This window comes from Hemicordylus capensis, chromosome 1 (genome assembly GCF_027244095.1).
Source record: "Hemicordylus capensis ecotype Gifberg chromosome 1, rHemCap1.1.pri, whole genome shotgun sequence".
Taxonomy (NCBI): domain Eukaryota; kingdom Metazoa; phylum Chordata; class Lepidosauria; order Squamata; family Cordylidae; genus Hemicordylus; species Hemicordylus capensis.
In genome coordinates, this window is record NC_069657.1 from 410130515 (window position 1) to 410154994 (window position 24480).

General features: G+C 45.7%; 1 protein-coding gene across 14 annotated transcripts in view; it reads right to left on the minus strand.

The window, feature by feature from the left end:
- DNAH14 (dynein axonemal heavy chain 14) overlaps positions 1 to 24480 on the minus strand; it is a 477343-nt gene that overhangs the window by 372146 nt on the left and 80717 nt on the right. For 11 of the 14 annotated variants that reach the window (XM_053307834.1, XM_053307849.1, XM_053307840.1 and 8 more), the window contains 4 exons: positions 24078 to 24209; positions 21673 to 21929; positions 20464 to 20629; positions 4805 to 5096 (listed from right to left, as the gene is read on the minus strand). The exons of 1 other annotated variant lie outside the window; for it this stretch is intronic. In XM_053307834.1, coding sequence (XP_053163809.1) covers positions 4805 to 5096; positions 20464 to 20629; positions 21673 to 21929; positions 24078 to 24209 — 847 coding nt within the window. The remainder of the gene's footprint in view (positions 1 to 4804; positions 5097 to 20463; positions 20630 to 21672; positions 21930 to 24077; positions 24210 to 24480) is intronic. 2 more of the 14 variants (XM_053307858.1, XM_053307881.1) reach the window with 2 other exon arrangements.

A 24480-nucleotide genomic window follows, 5' to 3' on the forward strand; every position in this document is an offset into this window, starting at 1 on the left:
TTTTACTAGCACATATGCCGGACAATACTGAGAGGCTCTATTTAGCCTGAGGAGTGAGGTATTGATATCAATGATGTTAAGGAGGTTTGTATGTATTTTCGCATTAGGATATTTTCTCTGCAGCATTTTGGTTGTTGGGACCTACCCATGGCTGACTGCATTTATGTTTAACATAGAACAGGCTGGTGAAGCTATCTCTGCGAAACAGCTTATATCCGGAAGAGCCGTTCGACATGTGAAGTCTGCATTCTTCCACAAGGGCATGAGTGGGCTTAGTCTGTGATTGATGACACCCATGTTTTATTGAGGCTACGCTCGGTTGGGTTTTTTTGCAACCTGGAACTTTCACTCCTGCACAGATGATACTGAGCCTTGCCCACTTTATCCAGCAGCCCCATTTTTGCCCTGTTCAGTTATATCTCGACATGTGAAGCTTGCATTCTCCCACAAGGGCATGAGTGGGCTTAGTCTGTGACTGATGACATCTACATTCCATTGAGGCTACGCTCGGTTTGGGGTTTTTTTGTAATCTGGAACTTTCACTCCTACACAAACGACATGGAGCCTTGCCTACTTTATCCAACAGCCCTATTTTTGCCCTGTTCAGTTATATCTCCTCTGGATGTCTTTGATCATCATTGTACATGTTATTATTCATGTTTCATTTTGAATGTCTTTGATTATCATTGTACACATTATTATTCATGTTCCATTTTGAATTGTTATGTTTGGTGTAATTATTAATTTTTTATCAGTGCTAGAAATCAGAGATTACCTTACTACTGGCCTATTGTATATTAATATATATCTCTATTGTTTGTTTGCTATATACAATCTTTATACACATTCGCCTTAGTCACGGTTGGGTTTTATCTCCCCTCTGTTTTGCTTGGTTGTATTTCTGTGATCGCCCTTGCTTTTGTTTTGGTGTCTTATTGGGGCAGATGCATGATGCCAAGGGGGTCTTCGGTATAGTGGAAGCCCCGGAATGACAAAGTCGATAGGGTTGTCTCCTCTGAATGTAGAAGATGAACCACGTCAGGATCCGGGTCCAACACCTCAACAAGGCTCTCCAAAGTCTGTTCGGTGTTGACATGCATATCGGCATCAACATTCTGGTTGATGTCGACATCTTGGTCGACATCGATGTTGGCCATAGCCCTCTGTGACTCTTTTAAAGGCTCTTCCATCCTTTTCATAGGTTTCGATGTGGAAGCCATCAAAATTGAAGTTGTTTGTGTATTTTCCCCCAACTGTCTTGATGTTAATGTCGAGTGCGTTTTCGGCACCGAGGAAGGCTTTTTGCGGTGGCGATGCTTCCTTGAGTCACCTGTTGGCTTTGATGCTGAGACAGAGCGTGGTGTTGATGGGGACTGCCACAGTGTTGGCGCCAGTGACAAGGAGACTGCCCAATGCTGTGGCCTTGACTGTTGCAGGGCCATTGGGGATGGAGTAGTCTCCGATGTATTACTATGGTGCCGCTTTTTGGAAGGTGGAGCATCAGAAGGTGGCTTACTCTTCTGTTTCGGGCTCTGCTGTGGTGCAGATGGCTTTCCACAGCAAGCTTCATGCTCTGAGGTCGAGGGCGTCCCTTTCAACACTGGGGTTTTTGACTGCGGTTGCACAGTTCCTGGAGCGGACTTCGCGGAGGTACTCGGTGGAGATGGGGAAAGTGTATTCTCCATTAAGGTGACTTTTAGGCATGCTGTCCTGTTTTTCAGAGTCTGTTTTGAGAAGCCCAAGCAAATGGTACATGCCACCGCTATATGCCCTTCCCCAGGCACAAGAAACAGAGTTGGTGCCCGTATGTAGAGGGGAGTTTGACCTTGCAGCCCTCGCACCTCTTAAAGGTAATCTTTTCCCTTGTTTTAACACTCATGGGCAGGATTAGGCAAGGGGAATTCAAAGAGTAGTCACAAGCAGTCCCAGGTGAAACCGAGTAATGCCATTATCACCAATTTAAATGGTTAAACAAGCCATCATCCAATTACCGCTCTGTGGTCAAGCCGATGTTCCGATAACAGTATTTTTTTTTCCAAGGGGAAAGCAAAGAGTAGTCGTACTGTCCAAGATCAAGCCGCTGAAGAAAACTAGATATGAATAACTTTACTACAGAGGAGCCGAGAAATCCAAAGGTCCGATCGCCAAGGCAGTCAGAAACTGAAGAGAGGACGCCCAATAGCCACGAGGGATGTGCAATTCAGATTTTTGGTGTTTCAATTCAGATCCGAACCGAAACACCCCTGTTCTGTTTTGTATCTGAATATGGCCCATCCGAATCACCCCGATTAGATTCGGATCCGAATTAATCCAATTCCAAATCCGAATTGATTTGGATTAAAAACCGGGTCCCAGGGGCAAAATAGTGGGGTGGGGTGGTAGTGCCCAATGGGTGGAGGCTACCACCCAAATTTGAGGGGGATTGGGCAAAGGGCTGATTTTTGGTGAATTTTTGAAGTTTTAGTGTCTTTGGGGCAGATCGGGGGCAGAAAGTGTGATCTGGGCCAAAAGAGTGGAGTGGGGTGGTAGTGCCTAATGGGTGGAGGCTACCACCCCAATTGCAGAGTGATTGGGCAGAGGGCTGATTTTTGGTGAATTTCTGAAGTTTACCCATCTTTAAGGTTTCCCCCCATTAGGTATAATGGAGGGTGTATCGCTTCACGTTGGGGGGGAAAGGGGTGGCCTAGAGTGGTGTGGGGTTAGTGGTAGTGCCGGGTAGGGGCAAGGAAGCTACCTGAATTTTTTCAAAGGATTTGGGCAGAGGGCTGATTTTTGGTGAATTGTTGAAGTTTACGCATCTTTAAGGTTTTTCCTCATAAGGTATACAGGAGCTTTCAGCAACCCCATAAGTGCACTTGGGGGGTGCTGGGGTGGCCCAGAGCGAGTGGTAGTGTAGTGCACATAGGGTGCCAACCACCCCCATGGGTTGCTAACCCATGGGGTACAGGGTTCGGTTGTTTCTGAGGTATTCTGAGTGTAGATTCTATGATAGCAAATGAGATTTTCAATGAGACACCATGAATCCACTCTAATTTGCTAATGTGTGCTGCGTTAATAATGAACAGAGGGAAAATTAAAAAAACAGAAGGAATAGAACTGCCCAATGGAAGTTCCCTCCAACATGGCCTCCGGACTGGTTCGTGCACATCCCTAATGTAGATAGGCTATACCTCCCTCGCACCTCAGGTGGAAGAGGAATGCTGCAAGTCCATCAAACAGTAGAGGAGGAGAAAAGAAGCCTTGAAGAATATATCAAGGACAGTGAAGAAGATGCACTTAAAATGGTCAATAATGCGAAACTATTCAACACCAATGAAACAAAGCAGGCATACAAGAAAGAACAAGTCAGGAACTGAGCAGAAAAATGGAAAAAGAAGCCACTGCATGGTCAATATTTGCACAATATAAGTGGAAAATCAGACATCACCAAGACCTGGCAATGGCTTAAGAATGGCAACTTGAAGAAAGAAACAGAGGGTTTAATACTGGCTGCACAAGAACAGGCACTAAGAACAAATGCAATAAGAGCAAAAGTCAAAAAATCAACTACAAACAGCAAGTGCCGCCTTTGTAAAGAAGCAGATGAAACAGTGGACCACCTAATCAGCTGTTGTAAAAAGATCCCACAGACTGACTACAAACAAAGGCATGACAAGGTAGCAGGGATGATACACTGGAACATCTGCAAAAAATACAAGCTACCTGTAGCCAAAAATTGGTGGGACCATAACATTGAAAAAGTCGTAGAAAACGAAGATGCAAAAATATTATGGGACTTCTGACTACAAACAGACAAACATCTGCCACACAACAATACACCAGATATAACTGTAGTCGAGAAGAAAGAAAAACAAGTGAAAATAATCGACATAGCAATACCAGGGGATAGCAGAATAGAAGAAAAAGAATTAGAAAAAAATCACCAAATACAAAGATCTACAAATTGAAATTGAAAGGCTGTGGCAGAAAAAGACCAAAATAATCCCAGTGGTAATTGGCACCCTAGGTGCAATTCCAAAACAACTTGAAGAGCACCTCAACACCATAGGGGCCACAGAAATCACCGTCAGCCAATTACAGAAAGCAACTTTACTGGGAACAGCCTATATTCTGTGATGATATCTATAACAACAGCAACAACACTGATAATAAAATCCAGCCATCCCAGGTCCTTAGGAAGGACTCGATGTCTGGATAAAACAAACCAGTCAATAACACCTGTGTGACTGTGTAAATAATTAATAATAATAATAATTTTCTATTGAATGCAAGAGTGTGATCCCTGCTTTTCTAAGCCAGTAACTTTCAGATACAAGCTTCTGTTCTATGTGATAGTCCCACTTGTTGAAAATGGATGCTTAAATTCAAAATGGGGACTGCTGTCGTAAGAAAATCTGAGAGTAAGAGAAGAGGTGAGCATGATCCTGTTTGGTTAGGAAACTCAGCAGCATTACATTTTGTCAGTCCCGAATGGAATCTGAGGGATATGTTAAAGTTAAGGACGGTGGCTAGCAATTCCATATGACGACTTTCTAGGGCTATGCTCAAGCCATCATGGGATTATTTACAGAATTAATCAAGCCTGTTTTAAAAGAAACATGGTTGCATTAGACAATCTAGCCCTTACATAACTCCAGTCACAGCACAAACCTAACAAAATACTAACACCAGAGGTCCAAAACAGTTACTGACCTAAACTGAGATCCTAGAGTCAGTGAAGCATCTAGTGTGAACTTGAGCTATGGATATGTTCTTGAGCAATCTCAAGATGTAGCTTTGTTTCCATAGATATGTTATATCTTACCCAAAACTTTATGCTTTTCTTCCCTGCTAGATGTATGTGACTCTTGTGTAATAACATCTTTCGACTGTTCTTTACATTTGGTTCTGCTGTCAGTTTGAAGTGAATTTCTCAAATGTTCATATTTGCCTAAAGTTTCCTTTGAAGTGTCCATTGGGGTATTTAGGATCCAATCCTCCTGATAACTTTCTCCATAATGTTCTTTTTCAAAAGGAATTCTCAGATATATATTTATTTCAAATATTGGGGAATATTCTTCTTCTCCTTTCAGTTGCCTTTTCACATCCTCCAGTATCTAAATTTATATAAAAATATTATATTCTATCTATCTATCTATCTATCTATCTATCTATCTATCTATCTATCTATCATATTTACATACCGCCTGATATGTGTTCTCATATTATAACTGATATGATTAACATTTGTATTGTTTTTCATCATTCAAATGCAAATGGAACAGTGCAATGTTATAAGGTGTGCAAGGCATTTATGAAACAAATGAAATGTTTCATTTAAAAACAAAGAATTCAGAAAAAAATGTTAATATATATAGAAAGCTGGAAAACAAACGATTACATTCAAATTATTCAATAACTATGTTCACTTCCTTGGTCCAGGAATCAAACTCCTTGCAGAAAAACAGGTTGCTTACCTGTAACTCTTGATCTTGTAGTGATCCATTGTATTCATAATGATTGAATTCTGCACCTGCGCAGGGACCTCGCAGGTAGACTAACTAGCTCCTCGAGACGCCAACTCTGCCTCACATGTGCTCCGTGCATTCACTGTAAATGGCAGTTGAGGGCACAATTTCCTCAGTTTCTTGCAGACTGCCTGTTCCCAAAAATCTGTCCTGTTACTGGTAAGGTGTTGGGGGCGGATGTGTTACTGTAGCAAGTAAGGTCTGGGAGGATTTTATGAATACAACAGATCACTACCAGATCAAGAGTTACAGGTAAGCAATCTGTTTATCTGGATCGTGATCCGTTGCATTCATAATGAATGGGTGATTAGCCAGCTTCTTTCATGGAGGTGGGCACAGTAGACATGAAGCTTATGGCAATACCTCTTTAACACACTTCTCCTAAACCCTGCCTGTTTTGCCAATCGCAAGTCAATGGAATGTTTTATAAGTGGTTGCTGCGAGGACCATATTGCTGCTGCACAGATATCTGTCATCTGTATTCCTGACAAATGTGTCGCTGAGGCCCTAGTTGAATATGCCCTTATTGTGCATGGGTGATTTATTCCCTGCTGCATGTAAGTTTGCACAATCAACACAACTAAACAATGAGCCAATCTTTGTCTCAATATTGGTATCCTTAGGGCAGAAGTCCGGATCCAATCACATGACTACTTTATGAGGGTAGAACTGAGTATATGGCTGTCAGTTGTTAAAGCTATTAGCTCACCCACACGCTTTGCCGTGGTGATTGCAATTAGGAATGCTGCTTTGAGCATGACCAATCTTAAACTTGCTGATTCCAGCAGTTCAAAAGGGGCTTCTGTCAATGACAATAAGACTAAAGATTAAAAAACAGGTTGCTTACCTGTAACAGATGATCTGGTAGTGGTCCTGGACAGTCATAACAGTGGGGTTCTGCGCCTGCGCAGACCAGCTTCGGTAAGAATTCTATAGCTCCTTGAGACACCCGCAACTGCCTACTGCACATGACCAGCACCATCTAGCGGTGGTTGGGCATCCTCATATTCAATTTCTTGATGGCCGACAACCCAAGGTATCCGTAAGCCTGGTTCTCTTTTTCTCTTTATTCCTTTTTTTGGTTGTTGTTGCAGCGGGGACGGACGGGCAGGTCTTATGACTGTCCAGGACCACTACCAGATCATCTGTTACAGGTAAGCAACCTTTTTATCTGGATAGTGGTCCTGGACATTCATAACAGTGGGTGAATCACAAGCAACCTCGTTGGAGGCGGGCGCAACAAACTATTGCAGCACCCTCTTTAGGACCTCCCGTCCAAAATTTGCCTGTGCTGCATTACGGAAGTCCACAGCATAGTGGCTTACAAAGGTCTGGTGAGATGCCCAGGTAGCCGCAGTGCAGATATCGCTGAGACTTATGCCCGCCAGATGTGCAGCTGAAGCAGCATAAGCTCTGGTCGAATGAGCACGGATCATAGATGGCGGAGTCACCCCTTCCAGGTCGTACGCCAGCTTAATCATTTCCACTATCCAGAAAGAGAGTTTCTGTCTGCTAGGAGACAAGCCTCTCTGTTTAACCTTTTCGCAAACAAACAGACTGGTTGTACGCCGTATCTGCCTTGTCGCCTGTAGGTAGTATAGTAGGGCCCTTCGCACATCTAGAGAATGCATGGACCATTCCAGTGGTGCCGATAGATTTCTGAAGAAGGTCGGCAGCACAATGTTAGTGTTTAGCTGAAAGCTGGAGACAACCTTTGTCCTGAATTCCGGATCCAGGCGCATCACAACCCGTTCCGGATAGAATACTGTGTAGGGCTCATCAATCCGTAGGGCCCGGAGTTCACTGACCCGTTTTGCAGTGGTGACAGCTATCAGAAAGAGGGTCTTTAACGTCATCAGCTTCAAAGAGGCCATTGCTAATGGTTCAAAGGGAGCCTCCGTGAGCGTAGCCAGTACCAGTGACAAGCTCCACTTCTCCGCTGGCGGTCTCACCAGCGGGTAGAGGTTGTTGATACCTTTCAAAAATGCCTTGCACTTAGGATGGGAGAACAAAGTCGTCCTGTCCCAGCCTGCGTGTCTCACAGACAGTGCAGACATATGTACCTTAATGGAGACGTTCGGAAGGCCTTTATTCTTCCATGAGGTAAGTTAGAGAAGAACATCCTTGAGAGTGGCATGCCGAGGCCTGAATCCTCTAGTGGCCGCATGAATACAGAATCTACGCCATTTAGCATTGTAACTACGCCTTGTAGACAGCTTCCTAGTATTCAACAGAATTTTCTTCAGTAACCTATCCTCCATGCAGTTAGATTCAGAACGGATAGATCTGGGTGACAGACCTGGCCTTGGTGTTGAGTCAGTAAGTCTGGCCACCACGGAAGTCTCCTGTAGTTCCCCCCGCACAGTCTGAGTAGTCGCGTGTACCAAGGTTGTCTTGGACACCATAGTGTGATCAGAATCGCTTGGGTGTTCTCCTGAAGCATCTTGGCCACCACCTTGGTTAACAGGGGTATTGGTGGAAATGCGTAAAACAGCTCCCCCGTCCAGCAGAACTGAAAAGCGTCACCTCATGATAGAAAGCTGGCACTCATGCGAGAGCAATAACTTTCGCATTTCTTGTTGTCCCCTGTAGCAAAAAGATCGACTTGGGCTGATCCCCAAGACCGGAACAGTTGTTGTACGATTTTTGCGTTCAATTCCCACTCGTGTTGGGGCAGAACGACACTTGTCGGCAGTTCCCTGCTGAGCGAGTCCGCCAGGCAATTGAGGGACCCCTTGATATGCATCGCGATGAGATGGATCGACTGGGGAACACACCAGTCCCAGATCCGTAAGCTGAGGTTGCAGAGCGACTTTGACACCGTCCCGCCCTGCTTGTTTATGTAAGCAATGGCAGTCGTGTTGTTCATTTGAAGCAGGACCACCCGACCCACTACGTGGGCCTGTAATGCCTGTAATGCCTTGAAGGCTCCAAGAAGCTCCAGGTAATTGATGTGACTGCGGGTCTGTGGAGGAGACCAAAGGCCCTATGCCATTAGATGATCCAGGTGGGCACCCCACCCTGTCATTGAGGCATCTGTCATCACCGTAACGGAGGGCTCTGGTAGCTTGAAAGGCATTCCGCGAAGTAAGTTCCTCCTCTCGCCCCACCAGAGTAAGGACTTTAAAACTCGGGAAGGGAGCAATACCAGCTTGCTCTGTGGCTCGGTTCGTGGGTGGTAAGCTCCCAGGAACCACTGCTGTAACACCCTCATCCGTAGACGTGCATATGGGACCGTTGATGTGCAGGAAGCCATCAGACCTAACAACACCTGAACTTGATGAGCCCTTTGCAAGGGTGTTCTCTGAAAAGCGAGCAACAGAGCCTGCATCCGCTGAATTTGGCCTTCTGGCAGAAAGGCCATCTGCGCCACCATGTCCAGTTGTGCCCTGATATATTGGAGCCTGGTGGACGGGGTTAGGAAGGACTTCTTGTAATTGACCTGGATGCCAAGGTCTCCCAGTAGGGACGTCACCATTGTCACATGGGTTTGGAGCTCTACTTCCGTCTTTGATGTCAAGAGCCAATCGTTGAGATAAGGATAAATCGACAGGCCCAGTGTTCATAGATGGGCTATTACCACTGCAACCACTTTCGTGAAAACTCTTGGGGCGGTTACCAACCCGAAAGGTAGGACATTGTATTGATACAGACACGTCCCCAACGTAAATCACAAGTATTTGTGATGGGCCTCCCTGATGCCCACATGAAAGTACGCATCCTTCAGATCTAATGATGCGATCCATTGTTCTTCGTGTAGAAGAGGAAGGATGGTCTGCAACGTTGTCATACGGAACTTGCGAACTTCAACATAGAGATTCAGGTGTCTCAGGTCCATTATGGGATGTATGCCTCCATCCCTTTTCGGGATCTGGAAGTACCGGGAGTAGAATCCCATCTGTCCCTGCGCCCACTGCACTGGAGAGATCGCATTCTTTTGAAGCAACTGACGCACTTCCTCTTGTAGCACCAGAGTTATGGGGGTGTACCTTATACCCGAGAAGGGTGGAAGTTCTTTGAATTCAATCGCATACCCCTCGTTCAAAATGCGGAGAACCCAGCAATCCGATGTTATGTGGTGCGGCCAGTTTGATGGTAATCTGAAGTGGCGTCAAGGAGATGTTGGTCCTTGTGATTTCGTTGCTTGTAACTTTGCTGAATGCTTTCTCCTCGGAGCAACTGATGGATCTGTTGCTGCCATGTGCTAGTGGGCTGTTGACCAAATCAAAGCTGCTGTTTAGGCTGCTGTGCAGCCTTATTTCATCCTTGCTGATTTGACTTGTTCCTGTTGTAGAATGGACGTTTGTTGTATCTCTGATTTTGGCGCTTGTAGTCTCTGCGGTCTGACGGTAGAACTGCTGCCTGTGCTGGTATTGATGGTAAGGTTGATATTTTGAGTTGGTCACCTTCTGAGACAAGAACGAACGAGCAGTCAACCTGGACTTTTTTCACTGCTCCATTGTTTCATCTGTCTTGTCAGAAAATAGGCCTTTTCCGTCAAATGGAAGGGTCTCAATACGGTCCTTCGTGTCCCGTTGAAGGCCCGTCGCCCTCAACCAAGCATGTCTCCGGAGAACGATGGAAGATGTCAAAGTGCGCGACTCTGACTCGGCGAGATGTTTTGCGTTTGCCAGCTGTTGCCTGGTAGTAGATGTTGTTTTGGCAAAGGTGGCTTCAAACAACCTAAGGTACTCTGTAGGATTCAGAGTGTTGCGTTGATCGAACAATGTCTCCCACAACGAATGGGTATATTTGGCCTGGCAGGCAATATAGTTCACAATCTTGATGGAAAGACAGGCGGTGGAATAGGTGCGGTGACCTAACCCATCAAGTTTTCTTCCTTCCTTGTCTGCAGGGGTAGTATGCCGCCTACCCCCTTTTGCAGTGGTTGCACAGTCCACCACCAGAGAGTCTGGCGTTGGATGGCGAACAAGGTATTCATTACCGTCCTCCTGGACCCTATAAAGAGCTTCCAGACGTTTAGAGGTTGGAGCAGAGGTCTGTAGGACCTCCCACTCTGACTTCGCTGCCCGCAAAATGTGTGGCAGCATTGGGATGAAGACTGGATGTAAGCCTGTCACGGCCTTCATCATATTATAGACCAGATTGTCTAACTCCAGTGTGTTTTGTTTCAGATCGAGGCCTAAGACCTTAGCCATTTCTGCCACCTGCTGGTGGTAGCCTTTCATCTCTTCATTGGGTGAAGCGGAGGGAACCACAGCCACATTCAGACCTGGATCTGGCAGTTCCGGTTCCTCTGGATCCCCAGGGTCCGGATCTGTGGTGTCAGACTCATACGAGTCAGTCCCGTCGTCTCCGTCATCGTCAGAGATGGGAATAGGGGAATGTCGCCTGGGCAAATGTTGTACAGGGACAGGTGACCGCCTGGGCAAGTGATGCGCAGGTGTGTAACGTGCCGGTGAGTTCCCTAGCGCTGCGGGTAGCAGCGGCTTGGGCTGCGACTGTCTAGCTAGTGGCGCTACGGAAGTCTGAGTGGCCACAGGACGAACCGGCGGCGGAGAACACAATGGCGCCCTTGGGTAGTCCACTTGGAGCGACACTGAACGGTGTTCCGGGTAGCACGAAGAGGTTTGGATTGCCGAATCAGTCTGATGTCAATGATGCGTTCGAAATGGTAATGTCTGAGCGGCAGAATCAGAGCAGAGAAAGTGTGATCCCCCTTGCTCGCGTTCCTTTAGCCACTGAGAAAATAAGGAGTACTGTGCCCTTGTGATGGTGCAGGTTTCACTCCAGTCTGTATGATTCATGACAGGCATTGCAGTAGCAGAGATAGAAGGGGTCTTGGGGACAGGACCTTCAAAAACATTAAAGCCCGTAAAATTTCCTGTCGAACGCGTGCTCTCCTCTGACTCCAGCAATCAAGTCAGTCTGCGGGCTGAAGCCCCACATTGAAGAGGTGGTGTCTCCTGGTCTATCGACACTACCCCCTCCATCGGCTCTGCATCAGCAACCTCTGCATCGAGCACGGTGTCCAAGATGACTGGGCTGGGTCTTCCATAAGGTCAGCTGCTGTCGACGTCGATGGTCTAGCTTGCGTCGAAGCTCAACGCTTCCCATGAGGGAAAACAAAAGTAGAATGGTCAAAACAGTCCGCGTCTTTACGGCTTTTCCTTTAATTTCAAGGGTTGAACAAGGGTTGAACAAGTTGAAAACAGAATCCAGAAGAGTAGTCAGTCCAGTCCTTAATTGTAGCCAAAATATTTGTAGATACTAGAAAATTTTAATAACTGAGGAGCAAACGTTTCCGAAGTCTGATCACAATGGTGGTCAGAAAGAAACATTTGCCAATCCACTAATTTCAAAGAGGTCACATACAGGAATACCTGTTTTACAGTGGCCTGTTCTGGGCGGTAACCATGTCTCTGAGCATGGGTTACAAATCTTTTCCATTTGCTGCTATTAGTGGATTGGCAAATGTGTCCATAGGGGTCCATTCAGCTGCCATATCAAGGGTCCATTTAGCTGCCAGAGGGTGGGATCACACAACTGTGTTCTCTCATCCAGAGAGTAAAAGATTTTTAAAAGGACTCAATGATCTGTACCCACCAATAAGGACACCAATAGAACAGTGGAGATCTGGATAGTGGTCCCGGACATTCATAACAGTGGGGTTCTGCACCTGCGCAGACCAGCTTCGGTAAGAATTCTATAGCTCCTCGAGACGCCTGCAACCACGTACGGCACGTGACCAGCACCATCTAGCGGCGTTTGGGCGTCCTCATATTCAGTTTCTTTCTGACCGCCATTGTGATCAGACTTCGGAAACGTTTGCTCCTCAGTTATTAAAAATTTCCAGTATCTACAAATATTTCGGCTACAATTAAGGACTGGACTGACTACTCTTCTGGATTCTGTTTTCATTTTGTATTTCTTCTATTTTGATTTGTACCAAATCTGAATCAACCCCATTCTGTATTTTGTCTGAAATCAAGCCTTCCGAATCACCCCCGTTTTGTTTTGTATCCAAATTAATCCGAATCTGAATCTGAATTAATTCAGATTTTAAAATGGGTCACATGGTCAAAAGAGTGGGTGGGGGTTATAGTGCCTAATGAGTGGAAGCTACCACAAAAGTTTCAAAGGAATTGGGCAAACTGCTGATATTCGGTGAATTTTTGAAGTTTGCGTGTCTTTCAGATTTTGCCCATAGGGTATGATGGAGGTTTCAGGAAAAGTATAGCTTCACGCGAGGGGTGGGGAGGGGTGGCCCAGAGTAGAGTGTAGTTGGTGGTAGTGCCCAGTTGGTACAAGGAAGCTACCACAATTTTTTCAGAGGAATTTGGCAAAGGGCTGATTTTTAAAGAATTAATGAAGTTACGCATCTTTCAAATTTTCCTTGTAGAGTATAATGGAGGTTTCTGCAGTCCCATAACTCCACTTGAGGGGCACTGGGATGGTCCAGAGCAAGTGGCGGTGTGGTGCACATAGGGTGCCAACCACCCACATGAGTTGCCAACCCATGAAGTACAGGGTTTTGTTGTTCTAGAGGTGTTCTGAGAGTAGATTCTCTAGTAGCATATGAGAGTGGATTCATGGTTTTTCATTAAAAATCTCTAAGAATCTAAACTCAACACCTCAGAAACAACAAAGCCGAGTACCCCAATGGGTTAGCATCCAGGGGGATGGTTGGCACCCTCTGTGCACTACACCACCACTCGCTTCGGGCCATCCCAGTGCCCCCCAGGTGGAGTTATGGGGCTGAAAAGTATACAGTGTACTGTGCTTGATTGGCCAGCAAACTCGCCTGACATGACCCTATAGAGAATCTATGGGGCATTGCCAAGAGAAGGATGAGAGACATGAGACCAAACAATGCAGAAGAGCTGAAGGCCGCTAATGAAGCATCCTGGTCTTCCATAATACCTCATCAGTGCCACAGGCTGATAGCATCCATGCCACGCCGCATTGAGGCAGTAATTGCTGCAAAAGGGGCCCAAACCAAGTGCTGAATACATATGCATGCTTATACTTTTCAGAGGTCCGATATTGTTCTATTTTTCAATCCTTGTCTTCTTGGTTCCATGTAATATTCTAATTTTCTGGGATTGTGGATTTGGGGTTTTCATGAGCTGTACGCCATGATCATCACAATTATAACAAATTAAGGCTTGACTTATCTCGCTTTGCATGTAATGCATCTGTCTCATATATCAGTTTCACCTTTTAATTTGCATTACTGAAATTAATGGACTTTTGCACGATATTCTAATTTTCCGAGTTTCACCTGTAGTTCTGCGAACCTATCTTGAAACTCCCTCAGTAACAATGAGGTTGAGTCTTGTAACAAAGTATCCCATAAGAAATGGTTGTATTGCGTCATATAGGCCGCTTAATTTGCTATTCTGATTGCCAAGCTATATATTTTCCTGCCTAGCACATGTAAATTTCTCCCTTCCTTGTCAGATGGCGTTTTATGGTGATGACCCCCACTTGGAAGACAATGCACAGTCAATCACCATAGAGTTTGGAACAGGATGTCACAGCAGGTGAGCATTATCCTGCTCCTGGACCCTAAATAGGGTGGCTCCTGGAACCTAAGGGGCCGACCTGGTATGTATTATCGATACTTGGTTGGGGAAGGCTAGTGGTCCAGTTTGGTCCCAGCTTCTCCCTCCAGGATATTCTGTAGGGGAGCAGGTGAGGGGATGTGGGCAGGAGGTGGGGTGGCTGTGGTATATATGGATAACATCACCCTTACCAGGGTCCCTGTCAGGGTATTGGACCATACTGAATGTGTGTACTTGAGTTTGGGGACCAGGGATAGATTGGTACTCTGTTGGTGTACCGATTGCCCCGCTGCCCAGCGGAATCCCTTACTGAGCTCACGGACTTGGTCGTGGAACTCGCGTTGGAGTCTCCCAGAACTCTTGGTGCTGGGGGACTTCAATGTTAATTTCGGGACCAATTTGTCCGGGGTAGCTACAGCCCCCATGCCTAGCACAACAGCCCAATTGCTGCGCCAGCCTCCACCTGGCCATTTTCGGGAGCCTGCCGCCCGCCCAGCCAGGCTCCTCTTGGTGGCACGGCTTAGCAGCCTGCCACCTTTCTCCTCTCACAGCCCCTCGCTAGCCGCCCCCAGCCACCAGAGCAGCACCCCCTCGGCCTCCTCCTCTGGGCTCCTCCAACCCCCCAAAACAGGTTGCTTACCTGTAACAAATGATCTGGTAGTGGTTCCATCATTCATAAATAGTGGGTTCTGTGCCTGCGCAGATCAGCTTCGGGTAGAATTCGTTAGCTCCTCGCAACGCCAGAAACCGCCTGTCGCACGTGACTGTAGTAGTCTCTAGTGGCGGTTGGGCGTCTCTGCAATCAGTTTCTTGATGGCCGACATGGCCGTACGATGCTTCTGTTACAGTGGCTTGTCATTTCAGATGTGGGGACGGCAGGGAGGGCGTTATGAATTATGTAACCACTACCAGATCATCTGTTACAGGTAAGCAACCTGTTTATCTGGATAGTTGTTCCATCATCCATAAATAGTGGGTGAATTACGAGCTACCCAACTGATGTTGGGCATAACCTACCAGTCACTGTAACACCCTCTTTAAAACTGCCCGTCCAAAGTCAGCAACCTTTGCTGTTCATATATCTATAGAGTAGTGTTTCACAAACGTCTGATGTGATGACCATGTTGCTGCCGTGCAGATGTCAATGAAACAAATGCCAGCCAAATGTGCCGCCCATGTGGCGTAAGCTCTAGTAGAGTGTGCTTTAATTGTTGGGGGGGGGGACTGACCCCTTGCTGGTCTTACGCTAGTTTAATCAACTCCACCAACCAAAAGGAAAGTTTCTGATGGGTCGGTGAACACCCCTTGAACTTCCCTTGTAGGTCTATGAACATTCGAGGTGTTTTACGTATAGCACTAGTGGCCTTCAAATAGAATAGAAGAGCCCGCCGAACATCTAGCGAATGCATCGTACGCTCGAGGGGAGACGTCGGATCCCTAAAAAAGGTAGGTAGTACAATATCAGCATTCAGGTGAAAATCAGTCACTACTTTAGGCCGGAATTCAGGATCCAAGCACATGACAACCCTTTCTGGATAGAATTTTGTATAGGGTTTATCAATACGAAGTGCACGCAGTTCACTTACTCGTCTGGCGGAGGTTACTGCCACTAAGAACAGAGTTTTTAGGGTCAAGTGTTTTAGAGATGCCGTAGCTAGTGGCTCAAATGGAGCCTCCGTCAGAGATGAAAGAACTAAGGAGAGGCTCCACTTCTCGGCCGGCTGCCGTACTGGAGGATATAGATTATTGATGCCTCTTAAAAAGTCCTTACAACATGGATGGGTAAAGACTGTCTTGCCGTCCCACCCATCGTGGTGAGCCGATATCGCCGCCATATGAACCTTAATAGACACGTTTGATAGGTCGCTCTGCTTCAGAGTGGTCAGGTAGAGAAGGACGGCTTTCAGACTCGCCTCCCTAGGGTCATAGCCTTTGGAGGCAGCATGTGCAGCAAACCTACGCCATTTCACCCTGTAGCTTCGTCTCGTGGACTGCTTATGGGTATTTAGGAGGATCTTCCTCAGAAGCCTATCCTCCATGCTGTGAGATTCAGTACAGACAGGTTGGGGTGCACCATCCTGCCTTGATCTTGAGTGACTAGATCTGTCCACTGAGGGAGTCTCCTGTAATTCCCTCTCGATAGTCTGAGTAGCTGTATGTACCACGGCTGTCTTGGCCACCAAGGCGCAATCACTATTGCTCTCGTTTGGTCGTGTAGTAATTTGGCCACCACCCTGGGCAGTAAGGGCGTGGGTGGATAGGCATAAAACAGCTCCTGGCTCCAGAGATACTGAAAGGCATCGCCCTTGCTCAGCGGTCCGACTCCCATCCGAAAGCAATAATGCTCACACTTACTGTTCTTGGTGGTCGCAAATAGGTCCACCCTTGGTCTGCCCCAAGCTTTGAATAGTTGATCCAGCACTTCCGGATGCAATTCCCATTCGTGCTGCTCCAACACTAGGTCTCTGCTCAGTGAGTCTGCTAGACAGTTTATGCTGCCTTTGATATGAATGGCCACGGGGTAAATCCCGAGCGGGATGCACCAGTTCCATAACTGCAGAATGAGATCGCATAGAGACCTGGACACTGTTCTGCTCTGCTTGTTGACGTAAGCAATGGCTGTCGTATTGTCCATCTGTAACTGATCAGTTTTCCCGACAAGCTCTCCCTGAAAGGCGACCAGGGCTCTGAACACAGCCAGCAGTTCAAGGAAGTTGATGTGCAGGAGTCTCTCCTTTGGAGTCCATGGTGCACCAGGTAAGCATTTTCCTCTTCTTGAATCCGATATAGAGCCTCCAATCATTTAGAAGTAGGTGTTGAAGTCTGTAATACCTCCCAAGCTGACTTAGCCACCCTTGAAATATGGGGCAGCATAGGCAGGTAAACCGGCTGGAGGCCCACGGCGGACTGCATCATATTATATACGGGGTCCTCTAAGTCAGTTGTTTTTTCTTTGAGGTGTAGACCCAGGACTCGAGCCATTTCTGCCACCTGCTGATGGTAACCTTTCATTTCCTCATTAGGAGAAATTAATGGAACTGCTGCAACATCCGAATCTGGATCCGGGAGTGAAGGAGTCTCTGGATTTTCGGGATCTCCTTCTGTTGCGTCTGAGGTATAGTCCTCCTCAATATCATCATCATCGTCGTTTTCTTCTCTAGACGAAACAGGTGAGTTGCCTACAGCTGTAGAGGTCACCCTAACCAGCTCCTTAGCCGTCTGTGTTGCTGCCTGGTGGAGAACGGAGAGCAACGGTTGGGTCGACGTAAATGACATATCAGTCTGCAACGAAATTGATCACTGTGCTGGCAATGTGAGTTCTGGTCTGAGCGGTAAGTACATTTGAAGCAAAACCGTACGTTGAGTAGGTCTCGGTACAGAGGCTTGGACGGCCATATCCGCCCACTGCACAGGAATCATAGGCTGGACAGCTGTCTCAGTTCTAGTAGCTTGCATGGCAGTTTGCACAGCAGTCTCCGTCCTATGTGTTCTTACGGGGGGGGGGGTTTACGTCCCGGTTCTTCTAACCATCTCGTGAAAAGGGAGTAGTCCTCTCGAGATATCATTATGGAATCTCCCCAACCACCTCTGGGTAGGAGACCCATGACAGGTGTAGCCTTTGCCCAAAGAGAAGGTGTCTTAGAAATAATAATTTCTCCTGCCACCGGGAGAAAGCTCTCTTTGCCCTGGCGTGGTCACAGGGGATACTCCAGATGTTGGCAACTGGATGATCTCTGAATTTCTCTCTTCATAGGGCACGACACCAAGGTTGACGTCGGGCATGATGTCGAGGTCGATGTCTGGTACGATGTCGAGTTTGGTATCAAGAATAACTGCAACCGTCGACTCCGGAGCAGTAAAGCCTATAGACGCCAGCATCGATGCCGAGTAGTGTTGGTATCGAGAAGTCGGTATCAAAGGCGCCATCTTCTCCTGTCTATTCTCCCTCGATGCCGAGTGGTCTCGATGTGGAATCTGTCGAGACAGTGGAGTCAATGGAGAATGGTGAGGTGTCGGCGCCGGGGATAAGGAAGCTGCTCGCCATCAAGGGATGACGTAATTCTGTAGACCCGAAGGCGAGGGAGTGTGTTCCACAACCGGCTCTAACTGCTTGTGCTTTTTAGGCGGCAGCTCCTGCTTCGAAAGCCTTTCCCTGTGCTTCCTCTTGTGGCTTGAATGGCGATCCTCCGGTTGCTTAAAAAGGGCTGATGCAGTCGACATCGAAGCGGTCGATGTCACAGCTTTCGATATCGTAGCCTTCGATGCGGAAGCAATCGATGTTGAGGCCTTTCCTGCCAATTTCAAGGAACCAGCCTCCTTCGGGGTCTTAGACTGCCCTTTCGGGGCCGGACTCGGTGAAGTACTCTCTGTAGCCATCTTAGGCGCCAGAGACTCCTCAAGTAAATACACCCTAAGGCGTGCTGCACGATTCTTTAAAGTCTTCTTGCTAAAAGTAACGCAGACCGAGCAAGATTTTGTGTCATGCCTCTCTCCTAAACAGAACAAGCATGGCCGTCTGTTGAGGGAATCTTCCCACGGCAGTTGGTGCATCGCTTAAAGGTTGTCTTGTCCTTCCCAGACTATCTGTCTTACCAGATCTCTCGGTCATTTTCGAAGATTAGTCGTCCGTTCCGTTGTCAGGAGGAGGAAATCAGAGATTGCAACAAATCTGAAGGAGTGTCCGTGGGGGATGCCAAGTCCGTTCTGTCGTCAGAGGGGGAAATCAGAGATCGCAACAAATCCAAAGGAGTGTCCGTGAGGAAAGCCGAGTCCGTATGCAAGTTTCAAGCCAAAATAATCCAAAATAATGCCAAGTCCAAAGGAGTATACATACAAGTTGTTAAAGTCTGTGTCCAAAGTTCAGAAGTCCAAATAAACAAAAAACAAACTTTCTTCGAGGAGCAACTATCTCCGAGTACTGATCGCACTGGCGGTCAGAAAGAAACTGATTGCAGAGACGCCCAACTGCCACTAGAGGCTACTACAGTCACGTGCGACAGGCGGTTGCTGGCGTCGTGAGGAGCTAACAAATTCTACCTGAAGCTGATCTGCGCAGGCGCAGAACCCACTATTTATGGATGATGGAACCACTCTCCAGATCAAACGTTTCCCTCAGTCCCAAACTCTCACAGCGTGTCGCAAGAGTTCTGCCGCCAAATCCTGGGCACGCATGGTCCCAAGAGAATTAAATATAGAGATATTTCTCTTCCTTTGAGAAAGCTATTCAGTTTTGTTGCATCAATCATGCTTATTATTTATTTTGGCAAACTGTCCCTCAAGAAGTATTGAGTATTGAGCACAAACTGGAACATTAATTTCTTACTATGTAATACTTTTTTTAAAGTGAGAGAAGTCCTGCTTGTCATCAGGTAAAATGTAAAAACCTTTCATAATGTAATGTAAATGTAAAAACCTTTCAAAATTTAATTGCAGCTTAAGTTCCAGTATTAAAAATAGGAAGAAAGTAACCTTACAAATAGGGATGTGCATGGTCCGGAGCAGTCCAGACCGGCACCGAAGGGGGGCCTTTCTTTTAGGGCGGGGAGGGCTTGCTTACCCCTCCCGCCTCCTTGCCCCCTCCAGTGCCCGCATTCTACTGTGTAATTGGGGCGCTAGAAACCAGCCGCCCCTGCCGCCCCCCCGCAAGCGGATTAGGGCCAAAAGTAAACTACTGCTGCCGTCCCGCCCTCCCTCCCTCCCACCCGCCCCCCCGAGTGCTCACCACATTGTTTTCCAAAAAAGAGAGGAGCTCACGAACAGAGCTCCTATCTCGGCAAAGTCTTGGGCCCAACTGGGGCCTTGGGCGCATGCGGGCGCGCGATAGGACGCCTGATGGAACTTCCGCCGGAGGCCCGGTCTACCCGCCGGGACGAGGCCAGAAGCTCTATTCGCGAGCTCCTCTCTTTTTTGGAAAACAATGTGGTGAGCACTTGGGGGGGTGGCGGGGGGGAGGTAGGGAGGGCGGGACGGCGGCAGTAGTTTACTTTTGGCCCTAATCCGCTCGTGGGGGGGCGGCGGGGGCTGCTGGTTTCCAGCGCCCCAATTACACAGTAGAATACGGGCGCTGGAGGGGGCAAAGAGGCGGGAGGGGTAAGCAAGCCCTCCCGCCCTTAAAGGAAGACCCCCCACCCGGACCCGGACCGGCCAGGTCCGAACCGGTCCGGACAGTTCGGAGGCCTTTAGAATGGCCTCCAGACCGGTTCAGACACACCCCTACTTACAAAATGGTTAATATTTCCTCTGTTCATGTAATGAAAAAGAAGAACTGCTGGCACAAGCCAGTTAAAAAAAAAGAATAGGCTGGGGCATGCCCAGTGAGATGTTTTACTTATTTCTTTGAAGAACAGATTCTTATCTTGTATAACAAACAAATTTCAAAAGTGCCATAAGACATGGGGAATTGACATTCATTTGGAAACCAAATTTACCTTGTCTATATCACTGACAGTAATGATTTTAAGTTGTGTTTCAGTTTCCTTTGATTGGCACAATGACTCCTGACGTATCTGTTGATAATCACTTTGAAACAAACACCGACATCTGCTTTCTGTATCTGATAAACTAGCTGCTCTCTCAATTATGCTTTTATATGATCTGCATATGTGAAAAATTCATAAATACTTTATGGATTTAACTGTTGCATGGCAACCATTTTAATTGATTATTGAAACACGTTTGTATCCTGCCTTTCTCCAAGGAACTGAGGGAAGCACACATGGGTTTTTCTCATTGTTAACTACATTAAAACATTAAATTATAACATTAAATATGTGATAAATATTGCTTAACTACTTGTTGGTGTTTGCCAATTTCAATTAATAGAATCCATTCACCTGTTCACATCAATAATTTGCTCTGATGAATTTTAATTATTTTTCAAAATAGAGCCCATGTTTAATAGCAAAAGGATATGAAAAGGAACATAAGAACAGCCCTGTTGGATCAGGCCCAAGGCCCATATAGCATCCTGTTTCACACAGTGGCCCACCAGATGCCACTGGAAACCTACAGACAGGAGTTAAGGGAATGCCCTTTTTCCTGCTGTTACTCTCCTGCAACTGGTATTCAGAGGCATCCTGCCTCTGAGGCTGGAGGTGGCCTATAGTCCTCTGACTAGTAGCTGTTGATAGGCCTCTCTTTCATGAAGTTATCCAAACCCCTCTTAAAGCCATCCAGATTGTTTGTTTTTTACTACATCTTGTGGCAGAGAATTCCACAAATTGATTATGCATTATATGAAAAAGTACTTCTGTTTGTTGGTCCTAAATTTCCTGACAATCAATTTCATGGAATGACCCCTCCTGGCTCTAGTGTAATATGAGAGGAAGAAAAATTTCTCTCTGTCCACTTTCTGTACACCATGTATGATTTTATAGACCTTGATCATGTCTCCCTGCAGTCATCTTTTTTCTAACCTAAAAAGCCTCATGCGTTAGCCTAGCCTGGCCCCTGGCCCCTGATCATCTTGGTTGCTCTCTTCTGCACCTTTTCCAGTTCTACAATGCCCTTCTGGTGACCATAATTGATGTGGTGACCAGAATTGTACACAGTACTCCAAGTGTGGCCACACCATAGTTTTATAAACTTTACAATCAATACGATGAAACAAGATAATTTAGTAAAAAGGCAAAAGTAACCTTATCAGTTGTTCATTCTTCTTCTCTTTTGAAATAGTCATACTATTGGAACCTTTGAACACCTCCAAAAGAGTGTTTATAGCATTGTGAGCCAATTTGCGAAGCAGTTCCTGAAAGATCCTGTCAACAAGCTGGAGAAACCTAGAAAATTTATCCATAACATGCCGCCACGAAGCTATCTCAAAATATTTTGGTTTCTCTTCAGCATCATTTGGCATATACTGAAAAAGCTTTTCGGCTCCCTTCCTTTCTGCCACCTGTAGCATTTTGTAACCAAGAATAAATTTGGAAAAGGAATAAATTTATGTCTGAATACTGTTTCATCAAATAAAATATTTGCTAGATTTGTCCTGTCCACTGTTAGGAGCAGGGTGTGCACTGAACCAAACTTGAACCAAACTGCCCAGTCCACGAGCCAGTTCATTAGAACCGTATGGCAGTTCAATTCATGTGCTAGAACCAGGTTAAACCAGTTCAACCCAGTTCTGCATGCTTGCAAAAGGGAATACAGTAAGGACATCTTATGTGTCATGGTGGCAGCATGGCTCCCCAGCAGTGGCAGCTCACCTAGGCCCTGCCAGCACTTCTCCCACATCAGCGCGGGCTGGCGGGAGGTCAGTTCAGGCTTCTGTGCAAGCCCGCCCTCCCATTTCAACCCCTTAGGTTTGAACCTAAGGGTTGAACAAACCACTAAAACTGTAAAGAGCTAAAACAACTTTAAAAACAACATAACAATTAACAATTTAAAAACATTTTAAAACAATTAAACAATTCCAGTGATTAAAAACCCCGAAATCGGGTTTTTAATTTTAAAATAAACCACATATTAAAAACCCCCAAATTTAGGAAGCTGAGAAAGCTTGGGTGAAAAGATGGGTTTTCAGGTGTTTTTTGAAAATTGCCTTTGCTTGTAAAGGGAAATCCTTATCAGATTCCCCTTTGCAAGCTTGCTGAAGTAGTCAAACCAGGTTCAATCCAAACTGTACCTGGTTCTGCTCAAATTCAGACCAGCCCCCTGTTTTGTAGGGCCAGTCAGTTCGAGTTTGAATCTGGCTGGTTCAAATCAAACCCAGTTTTATTCAAACCGGTTTTGCACATCCCTAATTACGAGTGCTTCCAATTAAATAATTTTCTGCAATTCATTCTCATAACAATAATAAATATTAAGCCAACAGAGGCAAACATATAGTTGCAAATCAAGCACTAGTATGCCAGGAATCTTAGGAGCAGTGTAGCATACCAAAGAGCAAAAGAAAAAGAAAAAAGGGGTGGTGGTGGTGGTGTACAAACCTACTGCAGAATGTTAATATAGTTTGCATTATAGGATAATATTTTAGTAGTTAAGAACTTCTTTCATCTAGTTTCTCTCCAAATTTTCCTCCACTCATTTTAAAAATAATTTGAAAGTAATACACTTTGAAAAACACAAAGAAACCAAAATGTATGCCCTTTCAGTTGACATGAGAAAAATATTTTAAATATTTTGCAGCCAATATTTCTAGTGGGAGAAGCAGGCATCTATCCATTTGGCAGATTGAGCCCAAAGTAACTAGCACCAAACCAGCAAATATGAGAATTGTATTGGGTCAGCTCTAGACAGCAGAGCATCCCAGATCACCAGAATAAAGAAACAAGGGCTTAATCCAAAAGCAAGAGCTTTTCTGTATCAGGGCTAAAGATTATCTAGTCCAGCATCCTGTTTCCCACTGTGGCCCTCCAGATGCTGCTCAAAAGCCACAAACGAGAGATGAAAACGTGCCTCCCCTACCGCCGTTGTTTCCCTGCGACCAGTATTCAGGTGCATACTGAATCACTCAAAATAATATTTTATTAGATTATTGTAGTATTGTGGATGCAGTATTGTGGAATGTGGATTCCTTCATGAATGTATTAAATCCTCTATTGCCATTGCTCCCCTGCAACTGGTATTCAGATGCATACTGGCTATGAACAGTGAGGCAGCATTTAATCATTAGGAAAACAGGTTGCTTACCTGTAATTTATGATCTTTGAGTGATCCATGTACATTCATACTCCTGGGTAATGTGCTTGCGCAGTAGCCTCATGGATGGAATTCACTAGAAGGAGGGGAAGAGGGGTCTGACGTAGTCAGGCCACTGGCAGGCAATGTAAAAGTGAAAAGCAGTGAAAGGAGAAGGGAGTGAAAAGAGAAAGCAATACAGTTGTACACTTCTGCTTAGACAGTTGCATTGAGAGTGAAGAAAGAGGAAAGAACAAGGATGTTTCAAGGCTGCCTGAGCAAACAACTTAGTTCAAGAGTCCAAAGCAGTCAGATGCTGGGCTGGCACTGGGTTCCAAGAGGCTGATGCATGTCAACAGTCAACTTCTACAGCAAAGAGAAAGATTTCCAGTAAAAGAAAAAGGAAAGAAACTTGAGTAATTACCTTTAAGAAAGAGTTCTGAATTTTTTCGATTACTTTCTCTTTAAAAGCACGTAGCTGTATGAGTGCTTGTTGACTTTGTTGATATTGTTTTTCACAAAATTCATCCAAAGTGTATGTATGGGATATGTCTATCTAAGAAAGCAAAAGAAAAATTGTCATAAGTATAAATAAATGAATGAATAAATAAATAAATAAATAAATAAAATTTTAAATTGTTGTAACGTTTTAAACTTTTCATTTTTGTTTTAACTAATATTTTACTTTGTTTTTATTTTTTTGTAAACTGCCAGAGACATAAATTTTGGGCGGTATAAAAATATGTTAATAAATAAATAAAATAAAGTGGTCAAAATTCTCCTGAAACTGATGTATGCATCTATGCCCTTTGGAATCAACTTATTCA